Below are 25075 nucleotides of genomic sequence, written 5' to 3'. Positions count from 1 at the left end.
TTTAAGTAACTTGCTTTTGCCAGAAATTCATGAGAGCTTGAGCTGTGCCACCTGTTAGCAAGGGACACAATTTGCATCTCTTCATGTTCAGGCTTACTAAAAGTAAATATTGGAACCCTACAGGATAAACAGTTTGCTGAAAGGTAATTGTCAGATCAGAGACAAGCAGAGAAGTTCTCTGCTCATTCCTGATGAGTTAATTTGCTGTGCCTACAATCTGGGCAGGCTTCATAGCATCATCCTGTCATGCTGGCAAGTCAGTGTAGTTCACAGAGGCAGAGCTAAGTACATTTTTGCCTTTAATTGTCCCTGGGAACACAGGATATATTCTGGAAAGTAACAGAAATGGAGTAGAAGTCAGTGGCATTCTGTAAGGGAAATCCCCTGTGAAAGACAAATGTTTTTCTAGGGGTTACTGCAGCCTTCCAGCAGTTTTCCTCCCCTATAATAAACTCTGCCTAGATGACTACTCTGAGGTATTACGACCTTGTTTTGAAATGCTGTGCTGCATGTAGATTCTGCACCCCACTCTAGACCTCAGTAGAGGGGGAGGGAATGAGGTTGTATACCAAGGAAATAAGATTTAATTTGCTAATGTTTTTTGAATACGGCTCTTTATTTCACCTCGAACTGCATATATTTCTGGTGTAACACTTCGCGGAGGAAGACAGTGGATGACTAGGGAATTATTTATTGCTTGTCCATGAGATAATCTCCCTCTTCTTGATTTTGTTTCAATAAAAATAATAATTCATTCCCTTTCTGCTCATTCTAAATGAATTAGAGGATAGCATTCCTCGTGTCTGCTGAGGCTACTTCTCAGTTTAGGGGAAGGCATAACTTCAAAACAGCCTCCAGTTTTTTTCAGATACAGAGGAACATTTAATGAATTTGAAGGCCTATGAATAGGGAGCTGGCTGAGTTTCTCCTTGTCTTACCCATTGTGGGCAACTGACACATGCTAAAAAGTTGAGCTTCAGTGGAGCTGGAGGGATAAGCTGAATAGAGATTACACAATAGTTCATTAAATACTTTTATTATTATACAATATTATTAGAATTTAATATGCAACAATAACAAAAAATTGTGTAGGTGGTTTGAGCAGCTGCCCCTGCACAGACTGGATAGGAAGGAGGACTAAGTCACCTGTTCAGGACTTAGTCTACTGCAAAAGAAAGACTGTGTGATGGTAAGAAGTACTACTCGAGCCCTTTATTTACTGTAGTTCTCTATGGTATGTGTCATAGAACATTACCCGGGCTCTAACATGAGTAAATAAAAGGTATTGGCCCCTCCAGAGTGTCATGCTTGTGCATCACTGGGGTACTGATATGATTTCAGTATATGATTTCAGTGTGTTTTGGGAGGGATGAGATATTAGAGGCAAGTCTCTTCTCTCACCTCTCTATTGTGAACAGTCTGTAATCCTCTGGTAGCACTGAATGCTGTTCAAATGAAAGTTGGTGAGCTGTGTACTAGGAGAAGACCGACGGAATTCTGCTCATTTGATGTCATTTCCTTCTGCAGAATGTCCGAGCTGATTGAGAAAGAGACTGAAGAGTACCGCAAAGGGGATCCAGACCCGTTCGATGACCGACACCCAGGTAAGATGTCCTGAGTGGTTTTGGCAGCCCCAACTCTGTCACAACGGATACCTGGTGATTCATATTTAAGAGTAAGCAGTTTTTAGCCTGAATATGCCCACTGCTGATCAAGGTCTGATACTGCTTTTGCACTGGGTAATTGGTGCTCCGTAGTGCTGATATCTGGCAGTTTTGATGTTTGCTGCAAGATTTTGAGGCCCTGGGTAGAGTTTTAGAACAGTGTTTCAGAGGCTGATTTGTGACATAAGGGTATGATCATATTAACAAGTTGTAGTTAATGTGAAGTAGTAGGTGTTAGATGGACAGAGAAGACAGTCTGTCTCAGATTATCTTGAATTTGCTGTTGAATAAGGTAGTTACATACAGCCACTGATGCTTTTTATCTTGTTATTCTTTTTTTTTTTTTTTTTTTAAGATGACTTATTTCCAAGTTACTGGAACAGTTTGCCTGGCGTCTGCGTCTTAACTGTCAACAAAAATGACAGTCAATACTATTGGACCACTAAAATGTGTTGTGTTCCACAATCAATTTGAAGATAGCAGTTCAGTATTAATCTTGACATCTTGAGTTAGGGAGCTAAGTCTTTTCCTGTTTCTCCCGCAGGTCGAGCGGACCCAGAGTGCATGCTTGGTCACTTACTGAGGATACTTTTCAGGAATGATGATTTCATGAATGCGGTAGGTTTGCTATGAGAACTGTATCTGTCAGTTCCTGACACCTTCTTATGGTTTTTGTTTACTATGTGCTGATTGACCTCAGTACTTGTTTAATATTTATTTTACTGGGGTAGGGACTACCTCTTCATAGCAGTGGTTTTTAAAATGGGATTAAGTGCAACTCCATTTGCCACTGTTAAAGTGACTCAAGGAAAAGGGAGTTTGTGAGCTGTTCAGGAGTGCTTCTTCTCAAGGTTTATCAGGCTCTTTAAAAAAAATGTAGCTCCTCTAATGCAAGTTTAAAAGCATAGTTAATTTCTGTAGTGGAAATTAATACCACTAACTCCAATGCCTTGTCTCTGAATACTTGGAAATGCTGGACTGCCTGTAGGAGCAGAGGAGTATGCTGGCTCTCAAAGACTCAGGCAGAGGATTAAGAGGCAAGAGTCTGACTTTCCTCTTGCATTGCTATACTCTAACATGAGTTAATAACTAGAATTTTTTGTTACTCTCACCTCCCTGCAAACACCCGTATCAGTATGCATTGCTGTAAGGATTCTGCAAGTGATAAACAAACATAGATGCCATTAAAAATGTGCTTTTTATGTTAATTTTTTTTCAGCTATTGCCATTTCATGTTTACACTGTTAATGAATTGTAATTTTTTTTAGGCATTTGTCTTTACAAAGCACTTCAAGGTAGATATGTATTCAGTGACCAGCAGTTCAGAGGGGAATTCTGTTTCTCTGAGAAGTAATTTCAACTTCTAAGGCACTGGAGGGAGCAGGTTAAAGGCTAGTCATCTTTAGATCCAGGGCTTACATACTGATGTTTCTTACTTTGTTTTGCTGCTGTGGGAGTTGTAAGGCTTTCACTGCACTGGTTTTGGTCAGAGTTGAATTTCAAATCAATGCTGTTCCTCATCTTCTCTAGCTAGTGAATGCTTATGTGATGACAAGCAGAGAACCTCCATTAAACACTGCTGCCTGCCGACTTCTTCTGGATATCATGCCGGGCCTGGAAACAGCTGTTGTCTTTCAGGAAAAGGTATCATCTATAGTAAGGCTTGGTTTTTAAGCTTGGTGTATTATGTACTCCTAGCGGTTCTTCCCACCGGAAATACCAGTAAAAAGCCATATTGAAATCCTGTCTCTGGGAGACAATCTGTTCAATCTTACTAATGGTTTGGGGCTGTTTGCTGTTGGCTTGTTCAGCTGATCAAATCTTGGGTATTTTGCAGCTTGTAAGGTACAATGGGACTGATTCAAACAGAGGAGCTGGAACTTAATCCCCATGTTTTGGGAAATGTTATACTTTGAATTGTTATTTCATAGACCTGTGAATGGAGCAGGCTGTATAGAACGTGAAGACTTGCTGTAGGAGTCTTGCCCAGTAATCCCCAGCTACAGCGGAGTGATAGCATTATTGGAGCTAAGTGATAAGCAAGTCATACTTTAACTAAGCGGTCTAAAATCCACATGCTTTGTGAGGATTATCTGCAACCCTGATGTACAGCTGAATCAGGCTGCTGTGTGTTGACAAGTGTGGTTTTCTAAAGGAATGCACAGAGTTGAAAGTGAGGAGAAAGTCAGTTTCACTCCTGAGCCAGTTTCCTCATCTGTAAGAATTAATGTAATGTCATGTTCTTCTGAAGTTTGGAAATCAGGTAGTGCATTATATAGAAGTTCTAGATTAATTTCTTTACTGTTGGAAACATGGATATGAACTCTAAAGCATGATAAAGGAAAGAATCATGTGCTCCCTTTGTGAAGGAATTGAATTTAATTTGAGATCTTTGTGATCTGTCCAAAGGCTAAGGCTGTGAGATTTTGAACCAAAGAAAATTAAAAGCAAAACAATAGTTCCCTATTTGTGGAGGATACGGCTTTTTTCAGAGACTAAACCCCTCCGTAAATTGAAATTAAATTTTTAAGTTAAGTTTTGCACTTAAGGACTTGTTTTTTCTTTTGACTTGAGAATAGGTGGGGCTTTGTTATTGCACTTTGGGTTCCTGTATGTAGGAGACTTTAGGATAGCTCACAAATCGCTTGAAGAGGGTACTGTTCTGGTCATAAAGAGGGCCTCTGGCGGCCAAGGTATTTCACATCTCATTGATTTAATTTGTTTTTTTAAATGACATAAGAGGATTTAAATAGCAATGCAATTTTTTTAAAATATGTAACAGGCAACTCTTTAAAAATCTGTAAGCTGAGAGTTCTCATTGAAATGTATGTCTATTCATTATTACTTTTAAATGATCTTGTATTGTACCTATGGTTCAAATTATTTGCAAGATTCCTGTCACAATATTGATATGTGGTTGTATGATGTTTCAAAACCCAGTAGTGATTTAGAGGAAAAAAACGAATCTTTCATTCTAAACCATTGCCTTTTAATTGACTGTTTTAATTAACACTTAACCAACCTTGTTAAGAAAAGTTGCCTGGCAGGCTGTGTTCAAACACTGCTGAATTTGTTGCTATTAAAAATATTAACCATATTTAACATTAAGGTTTTCATACGTACAGACTGGTATACTTGCATGTGTTTCTCTATTCTCCAACCGTTATGAGTTTATGACTGTTGAGAACTGTTCTTTTGGTTGGTGAGTAGTCATTAGCGTACAGAGTTCCTCTGGCACCAGGTTGCTTGCTTATTTAAGTGATTTTTCAATTTAGCACTAGTAAGCTTTTAGTGAAAAGTAAGAAATTTAGCCAAATTCCATTCTACTTGGTCTAAGTTCTACACAGATTCTTTGAAATCTGCTAAATTGCTGGAGATTTGTGTTAGTGAAACAGAGAGGAGTTTGAGGCTTGTTTGTTTTGACTAGTCAATTTACACTGTAGTGTTTTGCTACTTCTAGGCAGTAGGTGGACCGGCCACTTCAGAAGATTTTTGAATCTTCTGAATTCCAAATATCTGATGCCTGGGAATAGTTTTATACAGCTTAAAATGTTAGATTTATTAATTTTTTTTGGTTCCAGATATTTTCGATTCATTGCATGATTGGTAGCAAATCCAGCCTGGTCATTACTAGAGATACAGGGAATTGTTACCAACAGATACTTCCGCTGGGACTGCGAAGTTAAAAATGAAGTATAACTGTTGAAATTGCTTTCTTATTTTCTTCATTCTAGGAAGGCATAGTTGAAAATCTCTTTAAGTGGGCACGAGAGGCTGATCAGCCGCTACGGACATACGCAACAGGGCTATTAGGAGGAGCTATGGAAAACCAAGATATTGCTGCAAATTACAGGGATGAGAACTCACAATTGGTAATGATCTCTCAATCACTTTTTTAGAGGGCAGATACCTTTACTTTTTTTTTTTTTTTTTTTTTTTTTTAATTTGTGAGGAGCTCACATTCATGAGTTAATATATGGGTCTTACAGTGAATATCTGTAGGAGTTAACAGCTCATGCTTTCCATCCTTTCCTGACTGTGCGTTTGCTGAGGCTGGGGCATGCAGCCTGATTATTCTCTTACAACAGTTGTGTTAAAAATGCCAATGGAAACCTAAGAAGGCAAATACTATACTTTTTAATGGGACTCATATTTATAGCTTCCTTAAAGAAAAATTTTCAGAAGGTTTACATCTGTAACTATCACATGTCGTGACTTACATACCAGACAGGGATTATAAAATGAAAGGTATATCGACGTGAGGACAACTTACTATGAAATTGCATTCACTTCTATTGCAAGCATTTCACCAGTTTAGTGTTGATTCTGTATGATGTTTATCAGCAATTGAGATGACTTTTGGAAGAAGGCAGGATAGGCAAATTTGTCTCCCAGGATGGTGCACAGTGTGTTGAAGCAAAGGTGAATTCTAATTCTTACACAGATAAGGTCTTTAAAAGTAAAAACATGGCCTTAGGTTTTGTGGAACTGCGATTCATCAAAGCTGCTGCTTTGAGAGGGAATGTTGCCCTTACTGTATGCTAGGCAGAGATGATGGAAGGATGATGGGAGATGGTATGTGGTTCTTTTAGCACCAGTATAGTTTATCTGCTCTTAATGGCTTTTAAGCCACTTCTTTCTCATTCAGGAGACTAGGTGCTGATATTTTAGAATGAAAGTAGCTGTAGCAAAAAGGATTGGCGTTTTCTTACTCACTTTGAAATCATTATTTTTCTGGGCAAATGTACACCACAGCATGCTTGACACTTTATGCTGTGGAGTTGGTTATATGCTAAGAACAAAAATATGGTCAGTGTGAGATGCATGACCAAAGCAGGAAGTGTATTCTCACGCATGCTGCTTCTGTGAAACAGGTGGCTTTGTTGCTTCGACGGCTACGGGAGTTACAGGTTACTGAAATGACTACAAAACAAGAAAACAAGCGTCCCAGTCCTCGGAAAGTGCCATCAGATGCCCTGCTGCCTCTAGATGAGGAGGCTGTGGATATGGATTATGGGGAGATGGCAGTAGATGGAGAGCAAGAGGAAGTTTCTGGTGAAATGGAGATCTCCTTTCATCTTGATTCAAGTCACAAGACCAGTAGCAGAGTAAACTCTGCTACAAAGCTGGATGATGGGGGACTGAGAAAAAGCAAACTGGGGAAACAGCATGAAAGAGACGGCTTCCGGAAGGCCAAGCAAAAGCTGGGCTTCTCTGCTTCAGAACCAGAGCGGATGTTTGTTGAACTGTCCAACAGCAGCTGGTCAGAAATGTCCCCGTGGGTGATTGGCACTAATTATACACTTTACCCTTTGACTCCTGCCATAGAGCAGAGGCTAATTCTTCAGTACCTGACTCCCTTAGGGGAGTACCAAGAGGTGAGCATATGAAGGTGGGAGGAAGCACTCTGTGTTTGAATTCTCCTGACAAAACTATGAGTGGTATTGTGGGGAAAAAGTTGCAGAACTGTTATATCACTCTCTGATGTTTCCTGATATGATTAAGATCAGTAACCTTTCCAAAGTTGTTGATCGCTTTCAAATTGATGAATTCATTAGTTTGAGTATTATCTGGTAGGTAATACTCAAACATGAACCTAGCAGGTGTGTGGTCTAATAGTTGTAGCATAGCAGTAGGAATTTTATTCCTGGTTTCTGTTAAATTTGGTGATGGTTTACATGACACAGGGCAAGTCACTTTGTTTGAAATACAGACATTTTTCCTGTTTCCTCTGGGTGATGTGATAGACTCCTGCAATTAAAAGTCTGAGGAAGTAATGAATTTGAAATTCTAAATGAAGTCATTTGTGTAACCTCTGCAGTAGTTCTGAGGCAGTGCCCATGTTATGCAGATGCTTTTGAGAGCTATTGTTACTTACACGGACAAAGCAGTTGGGCAGTGTCAGATTTACCAAAGTGTGTTTCCTTTTTCCTGGGTGTGTGGTTTTTTTTTGTTTTTTTTTTTTAAGCATAAAACTCAAGTTAGCATAGGTTTGCAGGCCATCTTTATCTCTGTCTAATCTTTTTTTAGGTGGTTTAACTTAATTTGAAATAGGACAAAGCAACACAGTTTTGCTTTGTGATATATGTTATGTGTGTGTGCACGTGTGTGCCTTGCTTCTGTGAGAGCCAAAGAAACCATTATCCCCCTAATACCCTGCATGCTGACTGGATCACTTCATATGCCAGCAATAACAGGATATAAAAATAGGAATTAATACTATAAAGCTGTTACACAAAGGGTTTTGGTTTGTTGCCCTGCTCTCCTGTTTTTTTCTGTTCGGTTGTTGGGTAGTTGTCTTTGCACAGATGGAAAGTGGAACCTATCGCCAGGGTGGTATCTGTGTGGACTTGCCATAGCCGCACTTGAAGGAGAGTCTTAAGATTTCCGTGTGGCAGCTGTCATGCACCTTGCTGCAGTCAGCAGATGTATTACAAGAGGTCTGTTAACCTTTATTGCTTCCCATGGATGGAACTGGTTACCACTGACCTCTCATAACAGGTATCTGCCAATAGGGGAAAACTGGGGGTTTGAGAGAGTAAAAACCAAAACAGACCTTGTATTTCCCGTGAAACATTCAGCTGGTCTCCCACTTTTGTTTTTCTCAGCTACTACCCATCTTTATGCAGCTGGGATCAAGGGAGCTGATGATGTATTACATCGATTTGAAGCGAACCAACGATGTGCTGCTCACTTTTGAAGCCCTTAAGGTAAATTACTTTCATAATGCATAAAATGTACCATAAACATTGTAAAAGCATTGACTGTACATCTGCTGCATGCATCAAAGGCAAGTACCTTCTTTAGGCCTGTGTATCTTGCAGGATTCCTTGGGATTGGAATTGGCATTCACTCAACTTGAATGCATTGTGGTTTTGTTCTTATAAATCTCAAGTATTTAAAATAGAAAAAAAAGGGGGGGAGGGGGTAAAAAGATCTTAATTTTGCAGGAGGTGCCATTAATTTCACCTGCCATCTGCCTATCTGAAGATAAAAATGCCTTTTTCTGTCAAACGCTTCCTGCTGCCCTTAGATGGCATTCCTGAGTTGTTTCACTGCATGCCATCTCAGGGGACATTTGTGAGGAGTAAGAAGCATAAGTGTCTTACTCCCAGAAGCCCCAGCATGACATCTCTGAGCTTAATGTTTGAAATACAATAGTTTTGTGTGAGTAGTCTTTAGGTTGCCTCCCCAAGGTACAAAACCACACAAAATAACCTTCTTCAAGCCAAGCCTGAAGTGCAGCAGCACAAGTTATATTTTTCTGTGCGTTCTTTCTCCCTTTCACAGCAACTTCTCTGCCTCTGGTCCTCCAATGTCATCTTTCTTTCTATTTCATTGTCATTTGTCTGAGAACTTATTTCCAAGGAGCAGTGTTCCTACCAAAGGTGTAGGTTACCTCAGGTGGGAGTGGGGTGGGGTTTACAATGGTTCTTACTGTTTCCTCTTAAGGTGTTGGTAATACAGAAGAGAAAGTGTAGTGAAGTTCAGTGCAGCTGCAGACTTCCATTTTAACAATAGCCTTTAAAATTAATTTTGTAAAATTCTTCTTGCCAGCAATATGGCATATACAAAGTGGGAATGCAAATTTAAATATTTCTTAGTGATAACAGATAGTGAGTTAATATGAAAAGAATAAGAAGACTTAATGTGGCCTATTGGATAATTTCTGACTTGTTCTGCTTTTCTTGTATTTCTTTTGCAAGACGTGTAAAACAAAGTGATAGAGCCTTTTTTGCTTTTGTCATTGGGATAAATACCACATTCTGCAGTTAAACATAATGGGAGGAGGAAATAAGGGTGGACAAAGCATGGAGCGCTTTTGTTTTCTGCCATCTGTTTTTCTGTAGGGCAGGGTATGGAACTGATGACAGTTTGAAGAATTCCGGTCTAATCTGTTTTTATCCTTCCTTAGCATTTGGCATCATTGCTGCTGCACAACAAGTTTGCGACGGAGTTTGTTGCTCACGGAGGAGTGCAAAAGTTGCTGGAGATTCCTCGTCCTTCCATGGCAGCAACGGGGGTCTCCATGTGCTTATATTATTTGTCTTACAATCAAGATGCCATGGAGAGGGTAAGAGGCATTCTTCTACTGTAGCTGCAGGGATTCTCATTGTTTCTTAGTGTTCCTACCTGTGTTCAAACAGTGAATAAACATCTCCTAAGCTAAAAGCAAATTTATATAGAAGATTTTGGTACATGCAGAGGCAATAGGAAGTGTATAAATAATGATGTATTTAAGTGTTTTGTTTCAAGGGTGTGGATTTCAGTTCCTAGGGAATTAACTGAAGACCTGTGTCTTGTCGGCCTTGTCTCAATACTTTCACCACCCTTTTCGTCCTATTATTCCCTCTTTCCCTCAAAAAAAAAAAACCAAACCCAAAAACCTCCTCCATTCTCATTTGTCTTTCCTTTTGCATCTGTTCCAATGGACTCCTATCCCTGAGATTGTTTTTCCATGCACAGTCCCAGAGTGGATAGCTTCAGTGTTAAATAGTACCTCAGTCAGATTCCAGACAGCAGCGCAACTTCTGAGATGGTGTTAGAGTGCAGCAGAAGACCAATGCAGGTCTGGTCTGCATTGTTCAGAAAATCAAATTAAATGACACTAAGGGTTCTCTGTGGCCTGAGCTTATAAATATTAAAACAGCTGATAGTGAAGGTAAAGTTCCTCACCTCGTGTTTTAACATAGGAAACAATTCTTAAAAGAAATCCTCCCCTCAATTCAATAGTGTTCCTCCAGCAAGCATCCCTTCAGACAGGTTGATATGGCAGTCCACCCTTAAGCTTCAGTTTCCCAGGTACTTTAAACAGTGATTCTAGGTTTGGTTTGGTTTTTTGTTTTGGTTGGTTGGTTGGTTTTTGTACTGGCAGCAGCACGTGTGTGCTGAGCCAGAGCTACAAACTGATCTAGTTTATTCTAAAGTTGCTACCATGCCAAGAAGAAAAAAAAAGACAAACTTACAGCTTGTGAGCATTAATACTGGCATGTGGGAGCATCCTGCTCTAAGAGTCATTCAAAGCAATTGCAAAATTGTAGCCTTAAGCCTTCCAACTCTGCTCTGCTTTGAGTGATGGCTTTTGATTCCTGACCTGTCCCTGGCATTGTCTAGGGTGGGTTGTTTGTTTTTTCTTTTTTTTTTTTTAGCTGAAAGTGGAAGCAGTTAAACTAGTAACTGTACATTTCTGCTTATTCTTTCCTAGTTTTTGATGCCGTGTGAATTTGTGTTGTGATTTAACATGCTTAACACTCCTGACCATGTAGAGGCTGGACTGGTGGTGATTGTTTAAGGCTGTATCTGTATGGATTCTGCTGGTATTTGTATTCTGCAGGCATTCGTATGAGCAAGTTCAAAAACCTTTTGGTAGTCATGGTTAATCAGGGCTGTCTGTGCCCTATATTACATCTCCCTTATGAGTGCAAGAAAGGTGAAATGGGAATAATGTTCCCTCCAGTTCTTTTTGCCCACTATGTCAGAAAGATGAACCCTGGCTGCATATGACCTGCTTTGGTGTTTCTCTGAACTTTGTCATGAAAAAGTCCTCTACACTCCCTTTTTCACTTCTTTTTTTTTTTTTTTTTTTTTTTTTTTTTTTTCCCTGATTCCACTTGCTCCTTGCATGGTCAAAAGGAAAACCAAAAGCCGTGATAGGGTGATGCATGAGAATTCCTTCTCATTCCTTCTGCTCACTGGGGCTTTCTTTTACTGATCTGGAAATGGGACTTTTTATTTCATGTCTCAGATGCCCCAAGTCAAGCTGAGAGTAACTGATATTTGTCCTCTGTGGTTGCCCCTCAAAGAACCCTCATTCTCCTTGGACAAATTCTCTTCAGCAATCTGTTTGAAGTCCTTCTCAAGAATATTCTTTTGCTTTCTAGGTGTGTATGCACCCCCATAATGTGCTTTCAGATGTAGTAAACTACACCTTATGGCTAATGGAGTGCTCCCATGCCTCAGGCTGCTGCCACGCTACCATGTTCTTCTCCATTTGCTTCTCCTTTCGTGCTGTCCTGGAGCTCTTTGACAGGCATGATGGCCTTCGACGTCTGGTTAACCTGGTAAGGCTTGTAGTTTTATGTGGTGAACAGGGTTTTGGTGTTTAGCTTGGGTTGTACCTTACTCTGGGACATCAGCACTGCAGGGTGTAAGCACACTTTGTGTGGTGTAATATAATGCCTGATAGTATTAGGCACAGCACTGCCTCCAGATCTACATTGATGTAACTTCTGGGTTTCTTTCTTCATAGATAGTGAAGGAGGGGGAATGGTTCTTTTTAGACTTACTATTTATCCATGCAGGTAGCCTTTTCTCTTCAGACAGCTCTTCTCAGCTCTCAGAGAGCATGCTCCTATGTCTTGTATAGCAAAGTAAGTTTGTTTGGGTTTAGCACAAGTGCAGCTGAGAATTGTAGGTGCTTTTTTTTTTCCTGAAAAATGAGCTGATGAAACTTTTTTTTCCCCCCTCACCCAACCTCCTTCTGAAGATAAGCACTCTTGAGATCTTAAACCTGGAAGACCAAGGAGCCCTCTTGAGTGATGATGAGATCTTTGCCAGTCGCCAGACTGGGAAGCACACCTGCATGGCCTTACGTAGGTACTTTGAGGCGCACCTTGCTATCAAACTTGAACAGGTGAAGCAGTCGCTCCAGCGCACTGAAGGTGGCATTCTGGTCCATCCGCAGCCCCCCTACAAGGTGAGTAGCATGTTGCAAGCAATGTTGTTGCGTTTTTCAAGCAAATCCAAGCTTCAGGAATATGTGGATGTCCTTTGAAGCCAGTGGAATAGCTAGGCAGTGTGCAATTTATAGGGATAGGGATTTTTTTATTTGTACTTTTTTCCTGCCGTATGAAATGACACTGCAATACAAAAATACAGAAGAGCCTTTGAGGTTCATCTGAACTACATTTGATTAAGGTTCCTGCTAATCTGCTGAGGTTCCCTTTCCATCTCTCAAAAACTTAAGTTAAAGGTGGGTTACTTTTGATACTCGTGGGTTTTTTCTGTGCTTTTAATCTCTGAAAGGACAAAATCTGTGTGTGTAGAAAAGTGCAAAATGTAGAAAAAAAAATTGGAAATAAGTTTGGTTTGATAATGACAACTTGTGTCATTATGACAACTTGAAATGTGTCTTTTGGGCCCCATGGTTTTTAGGAATGACCTGGGAGATTCTTGTGTTGGCCATGATTTTTTTTTCCCTACTTTCTCCTGCAAAGTGATAGAACAAGGGGGAGTGGTTTTAAACTGAAAGAGGGGAGATTTAGATTAGATATTAGGAAGAAATTCTTTACTGTGAGGGTGGTGAGACACTGGCCCAGGTTGCCCAGAGAAGCTGTGGCTGCCGCCTCCCTGGCAGTGTTCAAGGCCAGGCTGGATGAGGCTTTGAGCAACCTGGTCTAGAGGAAGGTGTCCCTGCCCGTGGCAGGGGGGTTGGAACTAGATGATCTTTAAGGTCCCTTCCAACCCAAACCATTCTATGATTCTATGATTATAGTGACAATTGCTGTGTTCTCTTATAATTGGGGAATAAACCAGAAAGTAAATACATTACTTAACCTGCAACAGACAGTGGTAGTCTACTCTTTGTAGATGCATTTTTCCGTTAAATCCCAGCAGTGGGGGACTTGACGTACAAGTTTGTAACCCTTGTGATCTCTTTCTAACGCTTCCAACTCACTTCCGTGCAGGCCTGTTCGTATACTCATGAGCAGATTGTAGAGATGATGGAGTTCCTGATTGAGTATGGTCCAGCACAGCTCTACTGGGAGCCAGCAGAGGTTTTTCTCAAATTATCTTGTGTCCAACTCATGCTTCAGCTCATTTCAATAGCATGCAACTGGAAGACATACTATGCAAGGTGAGCTGTTTGCTGTAGTGCTGTATTTTAGTGCAGTCATTTGTGACTCTTGGGCAGGACATTACATCTCTAGATTTTCTACCTCTCTGATAGCATTTAAAACAGGCACATACTGGTTAGTGCTGTTAGGGCTTGTGCTGCGGCTACACACTGCTTATGAAAGTTAACACTGTGGAAAGCAGGGCTAAAATTTGAGGTACAGAGAGGGATGTAACGAGATTACTGAAGAGCCAAAATGCCTCTGGCCTTTGATTTCAGAGAAATCAGCATCATAGTAGAGCTTAATCACAGTTCTGTGCCACTTTCTATCTGTCTCAAAATTTGTTTACCTTTTTGTTAGAGAAAGGCTGGAAAACCTTCAAAGTAGAGGGTGAAATCAATACATATCTTAATCCTTGAAAGAGGTGGAATGTCTGTTTGGATGTCCTAAGTTTAGCTGACTCAGGAGAGGACACTGTGTATCGCTGTTGATTTGTTGGTATTTGAAATTTACTGAGCAGATACAACTGTGCAATGAAGTTGTGTGAATATGCAACAAGCTAGCATTGGAGTGGTTGTTACTGTGTATTGCTCAGGTTCTCATCCCTAGATGATACACCACCAGCTGTTAAACTCAACAGGTTGGTAGAGGGGCTCAGCTTATGATGCCACTTTTAAGTTTCTCCCTTGTCTTAGCTGCAGACAAGCTGTGGGGGCACCATGATATTCTGTTATCTTTCTGTGGCACCTCTTTCCCTGCCTCCCTACCCTAAAAAAATCTGCAGCATCCTTACTCTTACAAAAGAAAGGGAACTGCTACCAGGTTCTGATAGATCCATTAGGATCCTGTCGCCAGTTTGCAAGGAGGATGGCTGCAAAGTTCCAGCCTCTGTTTATCCTAGTGAATGTCTGCTCCCCAGAGTGAAGCTGTAGTTCTCCCTAGAGATATGTTCACTGGTGAGTCACTGTCTGCTATAACTAGTTGTCATCAGCAGTATTGTCACCAGGACTCCTTCCTTCTTATTTCTGCTGCTTGCAGGAGCTCCTTGCCTAACTTAACTTGAAAGCCTTTGAAATCTGTTTTGTTTCTGCAGTCCCCTGCCTCCCCGCCCTCTCTCTCAGGTTGCACTCTCCTGGGTAGTTTCTGTTCTCCTGTTACTCTCTGCAGCTGTTTCCTAATTGCCACCTGGGTTAACTCCTACCTTTCCATACAGGCTTACAAACCTTCCCCTCCTTTTCTTGCATTGTTCTGCTCTTCCACCTCTTGCTTAACAGCCCTTTTCATCTTCCACACACCTGTGTTTCTCTTAAACTGATGCCTAAGTTCATGCCTTTTTCCTATCACGATTGTCTGTTTTACTGCTAGTTTCCCTTCACTTCAGAAAAACTTCCTTTCTAGTTGACTGGTGACAGAGTATTTGAGACAGCAGTGTTTTCCAGCTAAGATGTAGAGTTACATTAGATTGAGAAGCTTAATTTAAAATGCTTTTGTGGATAAGTCTTAACATTCTTATATTTATAAATACAAACTTAGTGCTTTTAGGAGCCTGTAGGCAGGGTGGGATAAGTGTTGACAGACTGCAGGCAGTGGTGTGCATGTGAGCACTGCCTTCTGTGGAGACCAGCCCTCTGAGTGGAACATTCTAAAATCAAAAGCTGCGATCCAATACATCAGATGTGACCGATTTACTCCTATTTGTTGGAGTAGAGCAGACTGAATACTATTTTATGTTATTGAAACAACTCTGTATGTACACCTTTAAGAGATTCTGCTGTTGTCTTCCAGGAATGACACTGTACGATATGCTTTGGATGTACTAGCCATCCTGACTGTGGTTCCTAAAATCCAGTTGCAGCTAGCAGAACCTGTGGATGTGTTAGATGAAGCTGGATCTACTGTTTCCACTGTGGGTAAGCTGAATATAGTCCTGATGACTTATCAGTTGTCTTCTGCTTCATGGTTTTTCAGCTGGCTGTGTCTCACCTACAGTGAGACGACGGTTAAAGTATTCATGTATTCAGAGTTATTGTCAGGGATGCAAATAAATGGGAGAGTAGACTGTGGTTAAAATTGTGTCATGATTAGCACTGTGGTTGGATTACAGATTTGAATGCATGGTCTTTGACTCGTGCTAGTTTTCAAGAGCTCATTAAATACAGATGGAGGCAAATCTACTTTTGTAATGGGACTGTTAGGTTCCCTCAACTTCTCAGAAATTTAGGTCTCCTGGGGATATGGCATTTGAGAATATGGGAGAGGAACAATTATTGCTATTTGAGTTATGCTCTAACTGGCTAACTGCAGGTTCGGTATGCAAATGAACAAGATGTCCTGGATCAGATCTAAGGCTTATGCATTAAATGGGGTGTAACTTTTTTTAAGAAAAGAAAAATAAAAGGCAGGCAGAGTAATAGATACAGGCTGAAGACATTTTTTTTGCAGAAAACCTTTCTCTAGACAAAACACCAATTCTTTGAGTGAGGGTTTTGATCTTCTGAAGCGGACATGAAGCTAACAGGAGCTCTGTCTGGGGGTAAAGAAACAAACCCAAAGTTTCGTTTTTGCCTGACTCCTTTTGGAAGCTGTGATATGATTTATTTTTTTTTTTCTTCCCTTCATAGCAGGGTCCTCCTTCCTTCCTCTCTGTTTTCCTTTATTAGTATTTATACAAGAGAGTTGCTTTCTGCAGTAAGAATCAGAGGCATACCTGTGCATCGTTCTTTGTGCCAGGTATCTCGGATTTTGCATTCCTGGACCATGCCTGATCACCTTCTCTGAAAGATTGACTCCCTACTTACTGATGATGATGTGGAGGAGCATCAGTGTAGGAAAACATTTTGCCAGGGAGGTAGAAGAATACATCTTACACTAGTTAGCAGAACTTCAGAAATTCTCGGAATGAAGGCAATTACCCATTTTCCTCAAATTTGTTGAAGACTCCCTTACTTGTCTGATGAACTGTGTAAGAAACATTTTAGAGTACTAAAGAAACTATTTCCTTCCCCCACTAGGTATTAGTATCATCCTTGGAGTTGCTGAGGGTGAATTTTTCATCCATGATGCCGAGATTCAGAAATCAGCCCTTCAGATCATCATCAATTGTGTATGTGGCCCAGATAATCGAATCTCTAGTATTGGCAAATTCATCTCTGGAACTCCTCGGCGAAAGCTTCCTCAGGCCCCCAAGAGCAGTGAGCACACGTTAGCTAAGATGTGGAATGTGGTACAGTCCAACAATGGCATCAAAGTGCTGCTGTCGTTGCTCTCTATAAAGATGCCAATCACAGACGCAGATCAGATCCGAGCATTAGCCTGCAAAGCCTTGGTGGGCCTCTCACGCAGCAGTACTGTCCGGCAGATTATCAGCAAGCTCCCCCTCTTCAGCAGCTGTCAAATTCAGCAGCTGATGAAAGAACCGGTGCTTCAGGACAAGCGCAGCGAGCATGTGAAGTTCTGCAAATATGCTGCGGAGCTGATAGAGCGTGTCTCGGGGAAGCCGTTGCTGATTGGCACAGATGTCTCTCTGGCTCGATTGCAGAAGGCGGATGTGGTGGCTCAGTCAAGGATCACGTTTCCTGAGAAGGAGCTGCTGCTTCTGATTCGGAACCATCTCATCTCTAAGGGCCTAGGAGAAACTGCATCTGTCCTTACTAAAGAGGCTGACCTACCCATGACTGCAGCATCTCATTCATCTGCCTTCACCCCTGTTGCGGCTGCTGCCTCTCCTGTGACCCTTCCTCGCACTCCTCGCATAGCTAACGGCATCTCAGCCCGTTTGAGTAGCCATACTTCTGTAGGTTCAGCTGCCACCTCTGTCCATGCTCAGGCAAGGCCATCTGCACCCCAAGGTCCGCTTGCCCTTCCAGGCCCTTCTTACGCCAGCAACTCTCTGATTGGCAGGATTAGCTTTGTCAGGGAGAGGCCATCTCCCTGCAATGGCAGAAAAATCAGAGTGTTGCGACAAAAATCGGACCATGGCGCCTACAGCCAGAGCCCAGCTATCAAAAAGCAGCTGGACAGACACCTTCCTTCCCCACCCACGCTGGACAGTATAATCACAGAGTACCTTAGGGAGCAGCATGCCCGCTGCAAGAACCCTGTTGCCACCTGTCCCCCTTTCTCTCTCTTTACTCCCCACCAGTGTCCTGAGCCAAAACAGAGGCGCCAAGCGCCAACTAACTTTACCTCACGGCTGACCCGCAGGGCAGCCTTTCCGAAGTACGGAGGGGTGGATGGTGGCTGCTTTGATAGACACCTTATATTTAGCAGGTAAGGAAGAACAATGTTTCGTGATCCCTCTCAGGATGTACCTTGTGCCAAAAAGCCTTGTCTGGATTCAGGCTGTGCAGTCCCACAGCAGAGTATCCTTGGAGAGAAGAGTGTTTTAATTCGACAGTGACAAGTGGGAGAGCCTTGAAAGGCATTTTTAAAGTTGTTCTGTTTCTTTTGTCCTTAGTACTGACTCTTAGTACATAAAGCACACTTTATTTTCAGTATCATGTTAATTCATTAGCAACGTTGACTAATGAAGCTCATAGCTCTTTGTTCTCCTTCGGAAGGTAAGTATGTAATGCCAGTTTTACACAAGAGTGTAGCATAGCCTTGAGGATGGTTGGCTGACAGATGCAGCACAGCAGAATCTGTATTTTGCTCTTGCAGCTGAATCCACAGCATAGCAAGTTGCTAGCCTTTTTATGTGGTCTTTCTTTGCCGAGGTTAAATTGGAAGATGATGTAAAGTTTATAAAAATAAAGATGACACATAGATGAAAGCATCTTCACAGTGAAACCAGTATCACCTCAGGAAATTATGATGACGGGAGGTTATTTGGCTGATTTGCCATGCCTTCTTGTGTTGAGTGTTTCAGAACTGTTATTAGAAAATTTTTTGCTAGCTGTCTGTACTTATCCAGGTGATGGCATTACAGGTTTTCCATCAATCCAACTTTGAAGACGGACTCCAGGTGCTTCAACTTATTATGTACTTCTGTTCAAGCACATCAATAGTGCAAACCAAACCCTGTAACGTTGCAAACACTGCTGTAACATACTCACTTGAGCGCTAGTCTTACAATTGACACTTAGCTTGTCCTAGAAGAAAGCTATAACTTGTACCTACATGATTTTATGGACTGGATTTAATATCATCACACAGCATTACATCTCCCTTTCGGATGACCCTTTTATTTCTACCTTCTCTAGGTTCCGTCCGATTTCTGTGTTCAGGGAAGCAAATGAGGATGAGAGTGGCTTTACCTGTTGCGCGTTTTCTGCAAGAGAACGATTCTTAATGCTGGGTACTTGCACAGGGCAGTTGAAACTCTATAATGTATTTGGTGGACAGGAAGAGGCCAGTTACAACTGCCATAACTCTGCCATCACGCACCTTGAGCCATCCAGGGTAAGAAATCAAAGACCTGTTCTGAGTTTTTGAAGTTCTCACAGCCTAAACCCTGGTATGTTTTGGCCCTGTCTGGATATGTACATCTAAAATGCACCTACTGGCTGGCCTGCAATGCCTGTCATTAAAGTACTTGTAATAGTTACATTCTCCCCCTATGCAAATTGTACAATTATTTTTTTTTTTTCTTCCCAAAGTAATAGAGAAGATGCACAGTGGCTGTGTGCCTTCATAAGTAATCAATATATTTTTCTGGAAGTGGAAAAATGCTTAAACTGATTATGTATTTAAGATAAATGTGAGATAAGATATCAGAGTTTATATAAGCTCCCTTTGCTAGAGAAATAAATCTTTTGGGGGATGATTCTAGGAAGAAATAAAAAGTAACTGATTTATAAGCAGAATGAGCTCCACTGACAGGGCATAAAAGTTCAGACATGGATTATCCTGATTTTATCAGCTATTAACATCATAGATAGTTCTCATTGTTATCTGTAATGTTTTTCTGTGTCTGCCAAGGGCTCTTTATATTATACATAGTATTAGATACCTAGGCTTGATCCCTGTAGGAGTAGTTTAGTAAGCACAAAATCTGCTCGAGTTCCTAAATTCATCTCGTAAGTGTAAATTAAAGTGTACAGGTAAAATGATAACCTCTGTTTTCCCTGGCATTCTTTTCCCTTCCTCCTCCGCTTGCATCTGGAAATACAGGATGGATCTTTATTGTTGACATCTGCTACGTGGAGCCAACCTCTGTCTGCATTGTGGGGAATGAAGTCTGTCTTTGATATGAAGTAGGTATACTCTGATCCAGCTGTAGGGTGGGTTGCAGTTAGAAGAACCATCCAATATAGGCAGAAACCCTAAGAAAAAACCCTATGAAAGAACAGTACAGCACAGCTCTTGCAATGTCCCTTGTGAAAAAATAAAATGTTCTCCCTTTCTTATGTTTAGTATATTCCCTATTTTATTGAGTACAGACAGCTTTGCTAAATTCTAACTACCTAAAGTCCTATTTAATGCAAGGTAGATAGTAGAATCACTGTTGTCCCTGAAGGCAAAGAAATGTGTTTGTATTTTTATTCTCGTGTTTATAAATTATCTTGACGATCTTTCTGTAGCCAGTTAAAGAATTTTACTAGCATGATGATTTGCATGGTGAAATGTTCAGAACTGGATACAAGCTATTTCAGACCTGGATAAAGCTATTTAAAATTGATTTCAGTATTTAGAATTGTTCCTTCCCATAAAAAATGGGTGGAAGGCTCTTCATTTTTCAAAAGGTTTGACTGTTGTCTACCTTAGTTGTAACCAACAGTTTTGGTGTGACCTGGTTTAGGCCAGCTAGAGGGCATTCTTCAGATAAAAAGATTAATGTGCCTCAGGGCTGCATGTGCGTTTGAACGTTCATGATGCCATTTGTTGCTCACTCCTCTAAATAGTGTTATGTCTATGACAGACCCTGTTGCAGTAGTAATTTGATGACAAGTCTGCTGTAAAGGCTGTATCCGTAATAGATACTTTCCTGTAAGTGCCAGTGGAGCATTTTAGCATTGTAGTATGCCATGGTCAATGGCGAAGGAAAGTCCATTCTACATTTTTAGTTTTTCTGCGTTGTTGAAACCTCTGCTCAAGGTGTTGGGATAGTGTTTGGTTCACCCAGGAGGTTTGAATCTGCAGTTCCTTGACTTCTTCACTGCCTCTGTCTACAGGCATTCCTTCCCTGATGACCAGTATGTGGAGTTCAGCAAGCACTCTCAGGACAGGGTCATTGGCACAAAAGGAGACATTGCCCATGTAAGTATCAGTAAAGGTCACGGTTATGAAACTGTGACAAGGATGTAATTCTTCACAGGACATTTATTAACAGATCTGGGTGCTGTTGATGCTCTATGTAACTGATGAACTAAGACGCTTTAGAGGAAAGCTTTGAAAGTGTCAAATAACTTCTCCCTGTGTCTAAGGGTGTAAACCTGACTAACCAACTGCAGCACAAGCAGCCTGCAGTGTGTTGCCTCTGTGGTTAGTATTCTGAGCAATTGTAGAATCTGCTTTGTTTTGTTCATCTGAAAGAGATCATGCAGGATGCTTTTTTGTGGGGTGTTTTTTTTTTTTTCCCCTGAAGTTGTCCCCTTTGCCTTATTTTTCAGTAATAATAATAATAAAAGTTCCACTGTAAACAGTAGCTCAGACAACAGCTGTGGGAAATAGCCTATTAAAAGTCTTCTGCTTAAAAGGGTCCTCCTTTTGCCCCCCAGTTTGCAGCTTGCTTTTGGGTAATTTAATTTTACCAATATATTTTCAGAGAATGCTATTGTAGTGTTTTATGTGAATACCTCCAAATTAGACAAGATGCCGGCTCCAGAGTGCTTCTGCTTCTTCTCGATGCTAATTTACATTCATTATAGGCACTGTCTCTTTTGAAAGAGTATTTGCATAAAAAATTGTCATGAAACATAACTTATTCAAATTATTTATGATTTTACTTATTGCTCTTGATTTGTTTAAGCAAGCTATCCATTCCTACCTGTTTTTAACTTGGATTTGTTTGGAAGTCAGATCAGTTTGTGTGTTGTGTTTATCTGATAAACAGGTCTGTTTTCCAATTCTAGATAATTTTTTCCTCTCTAAGTTTGAACAAGAGCTAGGCTCTGAGGGATGTTACAGATCAAATTTGTCTGAGAAGGTGGTCATAAACACTTCGTACTAGTTAAAGCCCTTTTTATCTTCCAAGAGTTTGTTGGGGCAAAGCGCAGAAAGTTGCCTTTCTATGTAAATGCCAGGAATTTTAACTCATTTTCTATAGTTTCTGGCTTTTTTTCCCTTCACTGAGTTTTTATGTTTGTAAATACCATCTGCTCTGAAAGCAGTTCCATTGCTGAAACAGTTTGTGGCTAAGTGGTACCTTATGACTGCAGTGTCACGGCCCAATTTTCATAATGGGGTTAGTTTGTTTGGAACTAATCCTGATCGTATTGAAATATGTCAGTGAACCTGTGGTGAGCTAAGTACTAGCCAAAACATGTGAGACTTGGTTCCAGCTGTGAAAAACTATTAAAGGACTGGCAGGAAGGGTTATCTTTGGAATGCTCTCACCTGAAATGGAAAAGCAAAATGGGAAATGGGATGATTCTGAAACATTCTAGAAGGGGGAACGTGGGGTGATCTTAGGCTCAAGTGTATTACAAATTGTGACTAATCTTTCTTTTTCTTTTTAATCTAAAAGATCTATGATATTCAGACTGGCAACAAGCTATTGACTCTGTTTAACCCAGATCTTGCCAACAACTACAAGAAGAACTGTGCCACCTTTAACCCCACTGATGACCTTGTCCTAAATGATGGTGTCCTCTGGGATATCAGATCAGCACAAGCCATCCACAAGTTTGACAAATTCAACATGACCATCAGTGGTGTTTTCCATCCCAATGGGCTAGAGGTCATAGTCAACACAGAAATTGTATCCTTTGGCCACTGTGGTCACCTATGTGCTGGGACCTGAAGAATTTGTATTGATAAACAGGTAGCTGTTTGCAGAAGTTGTATTAATGTGTTACAGGTTATGTACGGTAACAATAGCTTTCGTCTGTGGATCAAGTAAGTAGGGACTGTCAGACAGCTAGCTAATTTAAATCTAGATTCTGCCTCTCATATAGCCTAGAGGAAATACTTAACACACAGAGAGAGCAAGAGAGATTTTCTTTTCTAATATACGCTGCGGTACCTCTGCTCTCTTCCCATCCCTTACCAAGATCAACCTTGAAGCCACTGCAGTAACCTCTCATGGATGGGAATGATGTTTTGAGTAAGAGCTCTTTCATTTTGAACACATGGAAGGGATTGCGGTGCTAGAATCCAACTCAGGTTCTGTCATAGTTGCAAGAGGGTGGCAATGAGGTTTCTTGAATGCAATTAATCAGTTGTTTGCCACTGTGTTGAAAAGGAAATAGAAACTTTCAATTGTTTATTGCTCCTTAGCTTGTATTTTTTCAGTGGGACCTCCGAACCTTCCATTTGTTACACACAGTACCTGCACTGGATCAGTGTCGTGTGGTCTTCAACTATACTGGCACAGTTATGTATGGAGGTACGACTTCTCAGTCTTATATTACTCTCCTTGGTCACCTCTGGTTTGAGAGAAGTAGATGCTTGTTCAGTGAAACTGGAAGCTTCAGAGAGTCTGTCTAACTCCAGGCCTTACTGGCATGTATGAACTGGAATTTTTTCAGGATGTTTAGGCTACATGTATTGCTAACAAAGACAGTTTTTTTCTAACATCAGCAGTATCACAGCTCATTTGTGAGATTAAAAATCAACCTATTGAAAAAGAAAATGTGTGTAACAGCAGATCTGATGATGCTTGAGAAAATAATTTTGTCCTTTGTATTAAGTTTCAGTGATCTGCAGTATTAATAAAGGTGGCTCTGGAAGAGTACATATTAAATGGGTCTTGCAAAGCTATTAAATAAAAAGAAAATTCATGCCAGAGTCTGATTTGATCTTAAGTTGATTAACGACAGTGACAAATGGAAGGTGGATTTGTGGAATAATGTTTCCTTGTATCAGCTATGTTGCAGGCAGATGATGAAGATGACCTTCTGGAAGAGAGAATGAGAAGTCCCTTTGGCTCTTCTTTCAGGACATTTAATGCAACTGATTATAAACCTATAGGTAAGTGTAAGAGAGGAGCAAATAGCTTGGTCTAGAGGTTTGAAGGTTTATTGAAAGTTCTGCTTAGTACCATCCACTTCCTCCTCCCCTTTGCACATATGACAAAATAAATTCTGCTACGACCTGTTCTGATTGAAGCATGAGAGTTGGGTTTAACGCTGAAATAGGTTCAAGTTTCAAGTGTCTCCCATTCAGTGTGTGATTGCCTTACTTGCTACTGCTCAGCAGTTCTGGCTTTATTTTTCTTTCCTCTTTCCAAGTAGGGCATAATCTGAGATAGTAGGTCATTTGGCCAAGATGTCATTGGTCTCATTTCAGAAAGGGCTCTTATTTTTTATATTTTTTTTTAATTTTATTTTCCTTTCCCCAACTGCATTTCCCCATGCTGGTAGTTTAAAATGCTGTCAGTTTGGCCTCCAGCTTGCAAAGCTCCTGGAGCTAAGCTAATTGCTGCTAGAGACATAAACAAATGTGGCTTTTGCTATTGAAAGGAGACATGGCTCACAACTCAGTCCCTTTGTTACCACCTATCCTGGAAGATTATCTGTTTTCCTGTGCTTAGAGAAGCCAATAAATGTATTATCAGTGGAGGAGGCACTGTGCAGAGCAGGTTAAGAACTTACCTGGCTATTTTTTATGACAGTCTCCAACATTTCTGTTCTTTATTACAGGTTGAACTAGTTACAAATGTTCATTTCACTTTTATTTCAGCTGTTGTTTCTTGTCCCAGCCCTTTATTATTGTACGATCTTTTATTTCAGCAAGCGTTAAGTAATATGCCGTTAACCACTGAGTTTGTCTTGTGATGTTTTCCAGCTACCATAGATGTAAAGAGGAATATCTTTGACTTGTGCACAGACAGCAAGGACTGCTATCTGGCTGTCATTGAGGTAAAGGAGCTAAGAATAAACTCTGGTCTCTGTAGCTGTGGTTTGAGCGCAATGCATTTTTATTTCTTTTTAAAATCTTCAGAAGTGATGATTCTGGAGTTCCTACTGTTAAATTCGTGTCCTAAGCGGTGGTGATGTTTTGATGATGGTAAAGATGCTGTTAGTTTTTTGTTGTCCACCCACAGTGGTCTTGTTTTTCTGCCTCTCTCTCCTTAAACTTCCAAACACATTTGCCTCTCTTCTTCAAACACTCCCCACTTTAAAATGTGCAGACATTTTCCTTCTCATAACCATAGAGAGAAATGAATTTTTTTTCTATGTATAGCAATAATTTCCTATTAAAATTTGCACTGTATTGAATAACTGGGAAATGTGGTCTTCCTGGGGCTTCCCATGGAGCTTTTCTGTGAATCACTTATTGTTCCTTTTTACTTGCCTTCCTAGCAAAATCCCAGAAGCTAAGGATTTGAAGCAAAAATTACTGAGCAAAACTTCTGGTCTGTTAAGGGGGAAGTCAAATTAAACTAATGGGTCTTGAACCAGACTATGTAAATGTAGTGACTGATTCAAGACCCTGTCAACTTAATACTCTGTGAACCACTGATCCTTACAG

At 40.7% G+C, this 25075-nt stretch overlaps 1 protein-coding gene across 4 annotated transcripts in view; it reads left to right on the top strand.

Moving 5' to 3' along the window:
- The window catches only part of DCAF1 (DDB1 and CUL4 associated factor 1), a 54000-nt gene that overhangs the window by 8514 nt on the left and 20411 nt on the right, over positions 1–25075 (top strand). For all 4 annotated transcript variants that reach the window (XM_068419972.1, XM_068419970.1, XM_068419971.1 and 1 more), the window contains exons 3-21: positions 1528–1604; positions 2209–2282; positions 3195–3308; positions 5399–5536; positions 6539–7042; positions 8273–8374; positions 9580–9738; positions 11546–11725; positions 12151–12360; positions 13352–13521; positions 15287–15411; positions 16513–17770; positions 18703–18901; positions 19613–19695; positions 20614–20698; positions 22128–22361; positions 22895–22988; positions 23468–23572; positions 24389–24462. In XM_068419972.1, the coding sequence (XP_068276073.1) occupies positions 1528–1604; positions 2209–2282; positions 3195–3308; positions 5399–5536; positions 6539–7042; positions 8273–8374; positions 9580–9738; positions 11546–11725; positions 12151–12360; positions 13352–13521; positions 15287–15411; positions 16513–17770; positions 18703–18901; positions 19613–19695; positions 20614–20698; positions 22128–22361; positions 22895–22988; positions 23468–23572; positions 24389–24462 (3985 nt within the window). The remainder of the gene's footprint in view (positions 1–1527; positions 1605–2208; positions 2283–3194; positions 3309–5398; positions 5537–6538; positions 7043–8272; positions 8375–9579; positions 9739–11545; positions 11726–12150; positions 12361–13351; positions 13522–15286; positions 15412–16512; positions 17771–18702; positions 18902–19612; positions 19696–20613; positions 20699–22127; positions 22362–22894; positions 22989–23467; positions 23573–24388; positions 24463–25075) is intronic.

This window comes from Nyctibius grandis, chromosome 29 (assembly GCF_013368605.1).
Source record: "Nyctibius grandis isolate bNycGra1 chromosome 29, bNycGra1.pri, whole genome shotgun sequence".
NCBI lineage: Eukaryota > Metazoa > Chordata > Aves > Nyctibiiformes > Nyctibiidae > Nyctibius > Nyctibius grandis.
Note: the sequence above shows the minus strand (reverse complement) of the source record. Positions and strands in the feature narration are given on the sequence as shown.